General features: G+C 38.1%; 1 protein-coding gene across 2 annotated transcripts in view; it reads left to right on the top strand.

Moving 5' to 3' along the window:
- Positions 1–14,137, top strand: part of Invs (inversin) — a 139,317-nt gene that overhangs the window by 13,946 nt on the left and 111,234 nt on the right. For both annotated transcript variants that reach the window (XM_055605247.1, XM_055605248.1), the window contains exon 3: positions 4,155–4,321. In XM_055605247.1, the coding sequence (XP_055461222.1) occupies positions 4,155–4,321 (167 nt within the window). The remainder of the gene's footprint in view (positions 1–4,154; positions 4,322–14,137) is intronic.

A 14,137-nucleotide genomic window follows, 5' to 3' on the forward strand; every position in this document is an offset into this window, starting at 1 on the left:
ACTGAGTTCATGTCAGAGACAGTCCCTGTTCCCCTTACTAGGAAACCCACTTGGACACTGAGCTGCCATGGGCTACATCTGAGCACGGGTTCTAGGTTATCTCCATGAATGGTCCTTGGTTGGACTATCAGTCTCAGGAAAAAAAAAAACCTTCGGCCCAGATTTTTGGTTCTGTTGCTTTCCTTGCGAATTGTTGGTAGCTTTGAGAGAGCAGTGTTAAAATTACTAATTACAAGTTTGAATCTTTCAGAGATTTCTAATTTATCAGTTTTGCTATATAGTTCAAGGCTATATTTTTTAGCATTACTACGTATTTTTGTTGAATTGACTCTTTTTGGTGTTTTGTTTTGTTTTTAAGACACGGTTTCTCTGTGTAGCCTTGGCTGTCCTGAACTTGCTTTGTAAACCAGGCTGGCCTTGAATTCACACATATCCACTTGCTTCTTCCTTCCAGAGTGCTGTGATTACAGGCGTGCACCACTGCACCTGGCTTGCCCTTTCATAGTTAAACAATGTCTCTGTTTGTTCCATATAGTTGTCTTTGCTGTTGTCTACAATATTAGATATTATCTTACTTCAGTTCTATTGATTAGTATTTGCATGTTGGTCTTTGCTGTGATTTTTACTTTTAACCATTTTTAATTATATAGTAAATGGATTTTTAAATAATTAGCATGTGTTGGGACTTTTTTCTGTCTCGTTTCCTTTGATTAGTGTGCTTATGTAACATTTACATTTAATATAATTGTGTTAGGATTTAAGATTTCCAGTTCATTGTATGCTTCTGTAGTTTCTAATTATTTTTGCTTCCTCTTCATTGTCTTCCTTTCCGTTTATTGAACAGTTTTAGTATCCCATCTCAACTCATACATAGTCAACTTTTTTCTAAGTGCTCTTATTAAGATAAAATTCACATACATACAACTTACTAATCAAAACATATAATTTAATGGTTTTATTTTTAATGACATACTTAATATTAAAACAATTTTGTTACGACCCTCTGCTAAGAAATCTCATACCTCTTATCTGGGACTAGCTCAAATCTAACAGATTCCTTAAAGTTCAAGGCAACTGCTAATGTACTCTGAATAGATATATTTATACCAGACACTTCATATAAATAAAATCATACAAAATATGGTATTTGGACCGGCTTCTTTGACTTAGCATATGTTTTCAAGGTCCATCCATGTCATAGTATATATTTGATCTTGTTGCTTTTGTTGAATATTATTTCAGTTTGTGGACCAATAGCATTTTTTTAGCCATTCATCAGCTAACTACTTGTGATTTCACTTTGGAGCTTTGATGAATAGTACTATTATTAGCATTTTGAGCCTGCTTTTACCTGCTTCATTTGTCTCAGGTACAAATTTGGGGATGGACTTGTTGCATCAAGTTGTTATTCTGGGTTTAATGTCTGGAAGAATTATTTTCCAAAGTGGTGATACCATTTAATATTCTTTTCTAACAGTAGATGAAGATTTTTACTTTTCCTTATTCACATTAATATATAATATGCTTATTAGGATTGCTATTCTAGTGTGTTAAAGAACGTACCTATACAGTGCAGTTGAAATGGCTCAGTAAGTAAAGGTTTTTGCCACCCAGCCTGATGTTTGATCCTCAGAGCCTTCATGGTGGAAGGACAGAGCTGACACCCACAAGTTGTGCTCTGACCTCCATATATGTGCTATATCATGCATACATGTACACGTGTGTTCATACAATCAAATATTCCTAAATTATTTTATTATTCCTTTTAATTGTGTGCATGTGAACTCAGTGTCCATGGAGGCCAGAGGGTGTTAGTCCCCTGAAGATTGAGTCACGGGATGTGTGAGCCACCCAGCATGGGTTCTGGGAATTAAAGTTGGTTCCTCTGCAAGAGCAGAGCGCACTGTTAGCCACTGAGCCATCTCTGCAGTCTCTCACACACACCCAAAACTTAATTCACCTCTACATCAGTTGATAGCCACAACATATAGTGTTTCAGTTTTGCTTTTCAGTCCTCAAAAATTTAATTCATAAAAATGAGGAAAATAACTGCTGTATTTGCAGATACTGTTCAGTTATCATTCTTTATTCCCAATATTCTAGGTTTTTCTTTTATCACCTTTCTCTTTGAAGAACTTCCTATATTAATTTTATGAGACCTGTCTGATGGCTTTAAATTCTGTTAGTTTTTCTTTATTTGACCTTTAGTCATGAAAGATTTTTTAACTAGGATTTATGAATTGACAGTTTTGGTTTTCTCCCAATACTTGAAAAATGTGCCCCAGCCTCTTGCTTCAAATGAAAAATATGTCTTTTGAATGGCAACTCCCCACAGGTGAGTGTTGGCTTTCTTTGCTGCTTTCATAATTTCTTTCTATGTCTTCAGCTTTCATAAGTTTGATTTGATTTACTCAACATAGATTTCTTTGGCTTTATTTTGTTTGATATTTTCCCAACTTCTTACATATGTGGATCTTCGTCTTTTAACAAATTTGGGCCATGTGTAGCCATTATTTCTTAAATTGAGTTTTTACTTTTACTTTATATTTTCTAAATGTTTACATGCGTATATATGTTTGTGTGTGGATTCAAAAGTTTGGGTATGTGTGTGCCATAGCACATGGATGTGGAGGTCAAATGACAACCTTGGGTATTGGTCCTTCCCTTCCACCTTGTTTGTAATGGTGCCTGTCTGTGCTCTGCTCTATACCGCAGGCTGGATGGCCTGAAGTTTCCAGGGTCGTCTTGTCTCTGTCTCCCATCTTGTAATAGTAACAGTAGATTATAGGCTCATGTTACTGTGCCCAGCTTTTACTGGGTCCTGTGGATTCAAACACATGTCCTCATACTGGTGTGGTAACTGCTTCACCCACTAAATCATCTCCCCAATTTATGAACTCTGTTTTTTATCTTTTATCGTTTTTCTTATATCTTGAACATTAATGCTATATTACCATTCTTTTGTTACTGATTTGAAAAATCTTCAAAACTGTTAAGTCTTTTTGTTTGTGTCTTTAGTGTTTGTTCTTCAAACTGAATAACTTCTGTTTAGAGATTCTTTCCTGTGCCATCTTCATTCTGTTCTTAAGCTGTTTGGTGAGGTTATGCTTTTGCTTATTTTATTGGTATGCACTGTTTATTTGAAATGGATCGCCGTATGAGCCAGAATGGTGTTGTCCACCTGTAGTCTCTACACTGGCTAAACCAGGAAGATTATGACTTTGAGGTCACCAGTGTCTACAGAGAGAAAGTCTCTATCAAATGTGTTCCTATTATATAAGATTATATAATGTATATTATGTGTGTGTATACCAGTAAATAAAGTTTTGCTTTGGCTTGCTTTTCTATTTCTCATTCTTTGCAGAGACTTATTTCCACACTTGTGTCAAGAGTATTGATAATTGATTATTGGAGCACTTTTGGAATAATTATTTTAAATATTGTCAGGATTATAATATCTGGATCATCACAGTTACTCTTTTGTTAAGTTAATATTTTCATAACTCAAGTTATTTAGTAATTTGCAACTATACCTTTGACTTTATGTACTATGAGACTAGATTCTCTTTTTCTCTTCTATTTTAGATTAACAACTTGTTTGGGTTTACAATAAACATTCTGTTTCAATTTTATGGACTTTAGTTCAAGTGTCAATTTAGTTTTCAGATCCTTGCAGGCTCATCTGGCCTTTGCAACTTCTGGGCTGTGTGTTCCAGGTTAGGACCTGGGCAGGATCCCACCTGTAATTCTGTTCCCAGAGCTTTTGCTATCCTGATTCTGGTCAGTTTCATAGGAGTTGTTCAGATACAACATCCTTTGCTTAATTCAGGGTACCATAGCTGACAAGGCTCCTCCCAAGCACCCAGTGGGCAGGAGAATGTTGCATTGTTTTCTTTTCATCTCTGTACAGAATCATGTGACAGGGCTCTTTATGTCTCAGTCTTTCTCCACCATCTGCTCTCAGTATGTATAAATATAGGTCAATAAACTCTGAGCTTCAGTGGTCAATAATGTAGGAATGCTGATATCTACCTCATAGACTAAATTAAAATGAAATAATATGCGGTGTACTTAGCATAGTACTGGAATTGTATCTCCTACTTATATTTGTAGTAAAGACAATTGTTAAATATCACTCTTTGTTGTATTTATAGGAAACCCAGCTCTGAAGGACAAAGAAGACCAATTTGGAAGAACACCACTTATGTATTGTGTGTTAGCAGACAGACTGGACTGTGCAGATGCTCTTCTGAAAGCAGGAGCAGATGTCAATAAAACTGACCATAGCCGGAGAACAGCCCTTCACCTTGCAGCTCAAAAGGTGAGAACTCAGATTACCTTGCAGAGGAGACAGTGTGGCTGTTTGTTATTTAACTGGTAGAACTCTACAATGAAAAAAAAAATAAGAAAGGAATGACACCCAGGCTTCTGGGAGTCTCCAAAAAATAGTCCATGAACTGTGGGTTAAAGTGCAGATGACTGGGTCTGAGGAGATAGCTCAGTTGACAAAGTGTTTGCCTTACAAACACAAATATTCCCAGAACTTATGGGGCAGTAGAGATCAGCAGATAAATGGAGACTCTCTAGCTAGCCAGCCTAGCATAATCAGTGAGTTCTAGGCCCAGGAAAGGACCCTGTAGGGGCAAAAAGGAGGGTGGATGGCACCTGAGAAACAGCATCTAGGGCTGATACATACTACAAACATACAGGTGCAAGCGTTCCTTGCACATACACGCACACACAAAATCCAAGGAGATTTTATGGAGAGAAGACAAAGACTAAAAAGAAACACATAGCAGTGTTTCCAGTGATTGGGTTTAGTATTGTAAATGAACACAATCTTTGTGCTTGGTATAGTTTTCTTTTTTCCTTCATGAATATTACTTTTACAATTAAAAATTTTATTCTCCTTAGAAATCTGTGGCATCAGAGCCATAAAAAAATTTATTTTCTACGGTACTTTCAGATGTTTAAAAATAAGAAGTTATTGGAAATATCAGTGATTTCAAGTTTTTAAAGTCATCGTTACAATTCAGATATTTTTTGTTGTTTTGTATTTTTTGAGACCAGGTCTTACTATATAGCTCTACTGTCCTAGAACTCACTATGTAAACCAGGCTGACCTCAAATTCACAAGAGATCTGCCTGCCTCTATCTCCCAAAGGCATGTACCACTATAATAGGTTCAGAGTTTAGATTTCTAAGATGAAACACAGGAAAAAGATAAAACAAGAAGCTTCTAAATTAATTTAAAGACTTGCCTAAAAATCATTTCCCTCCATAAAGTTTTAGTTAATAAGACATATGTGTAGCTTATGGTATTTTTTGTTACATTAGACTTCATATTTTTATAATTAAAAAAATGAACATGAGTTAGATCCAGCATAAACCATTAGTGGTTTTTCCCATTTAGAAATATGACCAGACAGAGGTGATTAATTGAAGGGTTAGAAAAATACCTTTTCATGTGCGGAATGCATAAAAAGAGGCTGACATTAATATCTGCTTCCCGCTGTGCACTTACCAGTGAGATCTGTCAGATTGCTTCCAGTTACTTCTGGATTGATTTCATTACATTAATTTCTAAAAAACAAAACATACCTCTTGTTTTAACCTCAGTTTTAACTGCTACTCAAGTATTTATAACCTTTTGCCTAGGCTAGTCAATTGCCTAAATTATTCCCTGAAAAATAACCATATTCACCTTATCATTAAAAAAAAAAAAGTTAGGAATGGCCCCAACATTAAGAATTTAGTGTTCTTTAGACTTCTCATTATAAATCACTTAGGTATGAGATTCAACTTTTTAAAATGTAGATTGGAAGAGCCTGAGGTCAGGTAGATTATTTGGTGGGCTGGGTGAGGTGAGATAAGGATTCAAGTTGATGCTCTGATACTGAGAGAGCGTTCTTCTCACAGAGCTAATGGGACCAGCATGGCTGACAGAGGGGCTTGCCTCCTCAGCCGCATCAGCTTTGTCAGATGCAGCACTGTTTCCTGTTGCTTTTTGTTTCTGCCTTAATTTGTGTTTTGTTTATTTGTTTGTTTTGTGGGGTTTTTTTGTTTTGATGGGTGGTGGCTTTGTCCATGTATGTCTGTGTGTATGATTGTGTCTGTGTCTGTACCTGTCTCTGTATGTGTGTGTCTCTGTGTCTGTTTGTGTGTGTCGCTTTGTGTGTATGTGTGTGTCTGTGTCTGTGTGTCTATGTCTGTATGTGTCTGTGTGCATGTTTGTGTGTCTATGTCCCTGTGTGTCTGTATGTCTGTTTCTGTGTGTGTCTGTTTTAGTGTTCTGTTTTGAGACAGGATCTCACAGTGCAGCATTGACTGACTTCAAACTTGTGACAATTCTCCCACTTTGGCCTCCCAACTGATAGAATTAAAGCTACAAGCCATAATACCAGGCTTCCTATTTTTATATTTTTTTTATTTTTAAAATTCTTATTGTGTGCTGTATATACATGGTGTGTGTGTAGGCATACATGTCACAGAGCATATGTGGAGGTCAAAGTCAGTTCCTTCCACCTTTACCTGGGTTTTGAGGATTGAGCTTGGACTTGACGGTCTCCAAGCTTCTGCAGCAAATGCCTTTGCCCACTGTCTTAGTTATTTTTCTATGGCTGTGATAAGACACCATGACCAAGGCAACTTATAGAAGAAAGTTTATTTGGACTTGTGGTTCCAGAGAGTTAGAATCCATAATGGGAAAATGAAGGCATGGTTCTTGGAATAGCAACTGAGAACCACAAACAGGAAGCAGAAAAAACAAACTAGGAATGGCCCAAGACTTTGAAATCTCAAAGCCCACCCTTAGCAACATACTTCTTTCAGCAAGGGCACATCTTCTAACCTTCCCCTAATGGCCAACAACTGGGAACCACATATTCAAAAATCTGATGCTGTGAGATACATTTTCATTCAAACTACCACATCCACTGAGGCATCTTAGTAGCCTTGGTTTCTTAATTATGGTTTTTATGGTGTCAAAGAATAAATAGAACTAAGACTTATATGTTAAAACTTATATAGCTGATTACACAAATTGCATGGTTCATGTTCTTTCAAGTGTCTAATAGTTACATCACCCCCCATTACTGTTGTTTTTTTTTTTTTTTTAAACATGCTTGCCAAGAACAGGGATGTGCTTTTTCAAGTAGGGTTCAGTGAAACCTAGCAGTGAGCAGCAGCTGGACAGTGGAAAGGCTGAGAGGTGATTATTTTAAAATTATCCTACATTTTCATTTCTTTTTTTTTTTTTTTACTTTTTCTTTCTCTCTTTAGTTTTTTATATTACAGTTTATTCACTTTGTATCCCAGCTGTAGCCCCCTCCCTCAGCCCATCCAAATCATACCCTCTCTCCCTCTTCTCCTTCAATACCCCTCTCTCAGTGCACTGATAGGGGAGGTCCTCCTCCCCTTCCATCTGACCCCAGCCTATCAAGTCTCATCAGGACTGCCTGCATTGTCTTCCTCTGTGGCCTGGTAAGGCTGCAGTCCACCCAGAGGCAGGTGGTCAAAGAGCCAGCCACTGAGTTCATGTCAGAGACAGTCCCTGTTCCCCTTACTAGGAAACCTACTTGGACACTGAGCTGCCATCGGCTATATCTGTGCAGAGGTTTTAGATTATCTCCATGAATGGTCCTTGGTTGGAGTATCAGTCTCAGAAAAGATCCCTGTGCCCAGATTTTTTGGTTCTGTTGCTCTCCTTGTGGAGCTCCAGTCCCTTCCAGGTCTTTCTGTCTTCCCCTTCTTTCATAAGATTCCCTCCACTCTGCCCAAAGTATGGCTATGAGTCTCAGCATCTGCTTCAATACCCTGCTGGGTACAGTCTTTCAGAGGCCCTCCTGTCCTGTTCCCTGTTTTCTCCCACTTCCTCTGTCTATCCCATTTCCTTTCTGAGTGAGAATTGAGCAACTTCCCTAGGGTCTTCCTTCTTGCTTAGCTTCTTTAGGTTTACAGATTTTAGTATATTTATCCTATATTATATGACTAATATCCATTTGAAGTGGATATTATATACCATGTGTGTCTTATCTGCTTCTGGGTCACCTCACTCAGGATGATCTTTTCTAGTTCCCACCATTTGCCTGCAAATTTCATGATTTCCTTGTTTTTAATTGCTGAGTAGTATTCCATGATGTTAATGTACCACAATTTCTGTATCCATTCCTCCATTGGGGGACATCTGGGTTGTCCAGATTCTGGTTATTACAAATAAAGCTGCTACAAACATGGTTGAGCAAATGTCTTTTGTATACTTTCTCATATTTTGGATATCTGCCTAGGAGTGGTATCGCTGGATCTTGAGGAAGTGCTATTCTTAATATTCTGAGAAAGCGCCAGATTGATTTCCAAAGTGGTTTACATGCCCACCAGCAATAGAGGAGGGGTTCCCTTTCTCCAGATCTTCTCCAGCAAGCTTTGTCACTTGAGTTTTTGATCTTAGCCATTCTGATAGGTGTAAGGTGAAATCTCAGGGTCATCTTGATTTGCATTTCCCTTATGACTAAGGACACTGAACATTTCTTTAAGTATTTCTCTGCCGTTCGATATTCCTCTGTTGAGAATTCTCTCTTTAGCACTGTACCCCATTCTTTTAATTGGATTACTTGATTTGCTGTTTAACTTTTTGAGTTTATATATTCTGGATATTAGCCCTCTGTCAGATAGAGTGTTGGTGAAGATCTTTCCCAGTCTCTAGGCTGTCGTTTTGTTTTGATGACAGTGTCCTTTGCTTTACAGAAGCTTTTCCATCTCATGAGATCCCATTCATTGATTGTTGATCTTAGAGCCTGTGCTATTGGTGTTCTACAGTAAGTTGTCTCCTGTGCCAATGAGTCAAGGCTCATGTCCACTTTTTCTTCCAATAGGTTTAGTGTGTCTGATTTTATGTTGAGATCTTTGCTCCACCTAGACTTTAGTTTTGTGCAAGGTGATAAATATGGATCTATTTGAATTTTTCTACATATAGATATCCGGTTAGACTAGCACGATTTATTGAAGATGCTGTCTTTTTTTCCATTGTATGCTTTTGCCTTCTTTGTCAAAAATAAAGTATCCGTAGGTGTGTGGGTTTATTTCTGGATCTTCAGTTCAACTTCATTGATCCACCATTCTGTTTCTATGCTAGTACCATGCAGTTTTTATTACTTTTGCTCTGTAGTACAGCTTAAGATTAGGGATGGAGATACCTCTATATAATCTTTTGTTGTACAGGATTGTTTTAGCAATTCTGTTTTGTTGTTGTTGTTGTTGTTGTTTGTTTTTTCATATGAAATTGAGAATTCTTCTTTCATGTTCTATAAAAAATTGTGTTGGTATTTTGATGGGAATTGCATTGAATCTGTAGATTGCTTTTGGCAGGATGACCATTTTCACTAGGTTAATCCTACTGATCCATGAGCATGGAAGATCTTTTTATCTTCTGATATCTTCTTCAATTTCTTTCTTCAGAGACTTGAAATTGTTTTCAAACAGGTCTTTTCACCTGCTTGGTTAGAGTCACACCAAGATACTTTGTTATTTTTGGCTATTTTGAAGGATATAGTTTCCTAAATTCTTTCTTAGCCCTTTTGTCTTTTGTATACAGGAGGGCTACTGATTTTTTTGAGTTAATTTTGTATCCAGCCACTTTGCTGAAGGTGTTTATCAGCTGACAGAGTTCTCTGTTTGAATTTTTGGAGTCGCTCATGTATACTATCATATCATCTGTGAATAGTGAAACTTTGACCTCTTCCTTTCCAATTTGTATCCCCTTGATCTCCTTTAATTGTCTTATTGTTCTAGCTAGGACTTCAAGTACTAAGTTGAAGAGATATAGAGAGAGAGTGGGCAGCCTTGCCTTGTCCCTGATTTCAGTGGGATTGATTTAAGTTTTTCTCCATTTAGTTTGATGTTGACTATAGGCTTGCTGTGTAGTGTCTTTACTATGTTTAGGTATGTGCCTTGTATCCCTGATCTCTCCAAGACCTAGTGGAATAGTCTGAAGAGTATTGGAGTTAGCCCTTCTTCAAAGGTCTGGTAGAATTCTATGCTGAAACCATCTGGCCCTAGGTTTTTTGTTTATTTGTTTTGTGTTGTGTTTTTGTTTTTGTTCTGTTTTGTTTTGTTGTTTTTGAGAAGACTTGATGATTGCCTTTATTTCCTTGGGGGATATTGGACTACTTAATCTATTTACCTGATCTTGATTTAATTTTGGTAATGGAATATATCAAGAAAATTGTCTGTTTCATTTAGAGTTTCAAATTTTGTGGCATATAGGATTTTGTAGTAAGACCTAATGGTTGTTTGGATTTCCTCAGTGTCTATTGTTATCTCCCGCTTTTTGTTTCTGGTTTTGATGATTTGGATAATTTCTCTCTGCCTTTTAGTTAATTTGGCTAAGGGTTTGTTTGTCTTTTTTATTTTCTCAAAGAACCAGCTCTTGGTTTCATTGATTCTTTGAATTGTTTTCTTTATTTCTAATTCATTGAGTTCAGCTCTGAGTTTGATTTTTTTTCCAATTGTCTACTCCTCTTCACTCTGTCTGCTTCTTTTTTTTTTTCCCTAGGGCTTTTAGGTGTGCTGTTAAGTTGTTTGTATGAGATGTTTCCAACTCCTTTCTGAAGGCACTTAGTGTTATGAACTGTCCTCTTTTCCAACTTTCATTGTGTTCTGTAAGTTTGGGTAAGTTTTGCCTTCATTTTCATTGAATTTTTGGAAGTCTCTTAATTCCTTTTTGTTTTTATTTCTTCCATGACCCATTTGTCATTGAGTAGAGAATTGTTTAGTTTCCATGTGTATGTAAGCTTTTTGTTACTTCCGTTGTTGTTGAGGTCTATTTTTAGGCCATGGTGGTCTGATAGGATAGATGGGATTATTTCAATCTACTTGTATTTGTTGAGGCTTACTTTGTGCCTGAGTATAAGGTCAATTTTGGAGAAGGTTCCATGAGGTGCTGAGAAGAAGTCATACTCATTTTGAGTTTGGGTGAAAAATTCTGTAGACATCTATTAGGTCCATTTGGTTTAGGACCTCTGTAAGTGTCATTGTTTCCCTATTTAGTTTCTGTCTAGATGATCTGTCCCTTGGTGAAAGTGGAGTGTTGAAGTCTCTCACTATTAAGGTGTTGGGATCGATGTGTGATTTAAACTTTAATAATGTTTCATTTACAAATGCAGGTGCTCTTATATTTGGGGCATAGATGTTCAGGATTGTGATGTCCTCCTGGTGGATTTTTCCTTTCATGAGAATGAAGTGTTCTTCCTCATCTTTTTTGATTTGTTTTGGTTGAAAGTCTATTTTATTAGCTATTAGGAAAGCTACTCCAGTTTGTTTTCTGGGTCTGTTTGCTTGAAAAGCCTTTTTCCAGCCCCTTACTCTGAGGTAGTGTTTATCTTTGTTATAGAGGTGTGTTTCTTGGATGCAGCAGAATGTTGGATCCTGTTTCCACACCTAGTCTGTTAGTCTTTGTCTTTTTATTGGCGAATTGAGTCCATTGATGTTGTTAGACAATAGTGACCAATTAGTGTTAGTTCCTTTTATCGCAGAGTTGGTGTTGTTACTGTATTCTGTGCTTGTGTTCTTTTAATTTTTTGTTGTGAAGTTATCTGTATCCTGTGTTTTCTTGGTTGTAGTTGATTTCGTTAGATTGGAGTTTTCCTTCTAGTATCTTCTGTAGGGCTGGGTTGCTGTGTAAATACTGTTTAAGTTTAGTTTTGTCATGGAATATTTTGTTTTCTCTATCTGTGTTGATTGAAAGTTTTGCTGGGTATAGTAGTCTGGGTTGGCATCTGTGGTCCCTTAGAGTCTGCATGACATCTCCCACGGCCCTTCTGGCTTTCATTGTTTCTGTTGAGAAGTCTGGTGTAATTCTGATAGGTCTACATTTATATGTTACTTAGCCTTTTTCTCTTGCTGCTTTTAGTATTTTTTTGTTTGCTCTGTAGATCTAGTGTTTTGACTATTATGTGACATGAAGCATTTCTTTTCTGGTCTAGTCTGTTTGGTGTTCTGTAAGCCTCTTGTATGTTTACAGACATCTCTTTTAAGTTGGGAAAATTTTCTTCTGTGATTTTCTTGAAAATATTTTCTGGACCTTGGAGCCTAGAATCTTCTTTTTTGTCTATTCCTCTTATTCTTAGGTTTTGTCTTTTCATGGTGTCCTTGATTTCTTGATGTTTTGTGTCAGAACCTTTTGTGATTTTTATGTCTCTTTTGAGAGATGTATTGATTTCTTCAATTGAGTCTTCAGTGCCCAAGATCCTCTCCTCCAAATCTTGAATTCTGTTGTTGATGCTTACCTCTGTGGTTTCTGATTTCTTCACTAGGTTTTCCATCTCCAAGAGTTTCTCTCTGTGTGTTTTTTTTTATTGATTCTAATTCTGTTTTCATGTCTTACACCATTTCCTTCATTTGTTTGTAATTTGGATTCCTGTCTGTCCATGATGGCCTCTATTTTTTGTTCATTTCCTCTCTCTATGCCTCTATATGTGCTTCTATATGCCCTTCTACATGTGTCTCTATTTGTTTGCCCGTATTTGCCTGTATTTCTTTGAGAGTTTTGTTCATTTCCTCTTTATGTGCCTCTAGTAACTGACTATGCGTAGATTTGAGATAATTTTTCTGTGTTTCCAATGAATTAAAATATCTGTTGATTTTTGGTGTTGCTGGTGAAGCCATGAAGTCCTGATTTTTGTTGGATGTGTTCTTACACTTGCCTCTAGCCATCTGCTTATCCATAACTTTCGCTGTTTGTTCCTGGAGCCTGTACTGCAGCCTGGGTCCGTCTGTCTCTGGAGTCTGGAGTATTCTTCAGGAAGATGAGAGACGTCCACTGGTTTAAGAGTGGATGTAGATGCCTAGAAGAGTGGAGCATAAGCACAGGTGGGGGTGCTGGTGTGTTTCAGGGGCGCAATGCACATGTGCAAGTGCCCTGAATGGCTCAGTTGCCCATAAGCCTGTGGCAGTATTGTGCTCCAAGCATTCAGATCTGTCTATGTTGCATCATCTTGGCTCCAGGAATTGTTTGTCTAGACTCCACTGGGAGACCCACAGAACAGGGGCTTCAATGTTGAGAATGCTGTCCCAAGGATCCCTATTTTGCGCACAGTGGGGGTGTGGGTGGGAGGGATCAGATGTCTGACGGCTATGGTAGAGGGACCCTAGATCTGGGGCCCCGCACACACTCACTGGGAAGTGCACTCACTCATGTGCAGGCTTATGCAAAAAACACCAGGGTTCTTCCTGGTGTTTTTTAGGGATAGGGGCAAATCAAAGTGTAAGATATCTGTCAGTGGTGTCCACTGTTTGGCCACTGCCGTGCAGGGAGGCCCATAGTTGGTGCTGCCTTTGCCATCTCACTCAAGAGCACAGAGGCTCATGCTTGGGACAGTGGCCACCCGCAGCAGCAGCAGCAGCAGCAGCAGTAGCAGCAGCAGCAGCAGCACAGAGACTCCCATACTTGTTTGAGAGGCTCCTCTGCCCTCTCAGTTACCGAACCTCCCTGCTTGGGGCAGTGACAGTCACAGCAGCAGCTGAGCAGGGAGGCCTGTGCCTGGATCCAAAGAGTCCAAGCTCACGGGTTGTCCCCTCTAGCCCAGGAAGCCTCAATATCAATATTCTGGTTTCAGCTACCCCTCCACTCACCAGTTTCAGAGTTTTGGATCTTCTGTCCCTCAGATATTGTGCACGCTGGTCACCACCATATTAGAGCCCTCCTATCCTACATTTTCTTTCATGGTTAAGACTTTCAGTCCATAACAAATTTGTTTTGATATAGGGATCTATTCTCACTATGAAATACATGGGTAATTAGTTTTGCCACCACAAGTTCATTTATTTTCAGCCATGTAATATTTTAGCTGTGTGCTGGTGCAATGCAATCCATGTCCCTTTTTTTCCCTAATGAGAAGTCCTTTCTACAATGTAGTCATTTAGGAAATTTGAAAGGTTACATGATTTGAAGTATCTAAGGAGATTAACATGGTAATGAAAGCTACTTGAAAGAGGAAGAAAGTATAGGTGCATAGTGAGGTATAACAGTCGAGCCAGTGGAGTTGATTCTGAGACATTCACCATGGAACTGTTGACTCAACAAGTAATTAAAGACATTTCATAGGTAATCATGGTTGTGTAACTTGGGAGAATAAGAAGTCAC

Source organism: Psammomys obesus, unplaced genomic scaffold, assembly GCF_907164565.1.
Source record: "Psammomys obesus unplaced genomic scaffold, mPsaObe1.curated_primary_1811, whole genome shotgun sequence".
Lineage (NCBI taxonomy): Eukaryota > Metazoa > Chordata > Mammalia > Rodentia > Muridae > Psammomys > Psammomys obesus.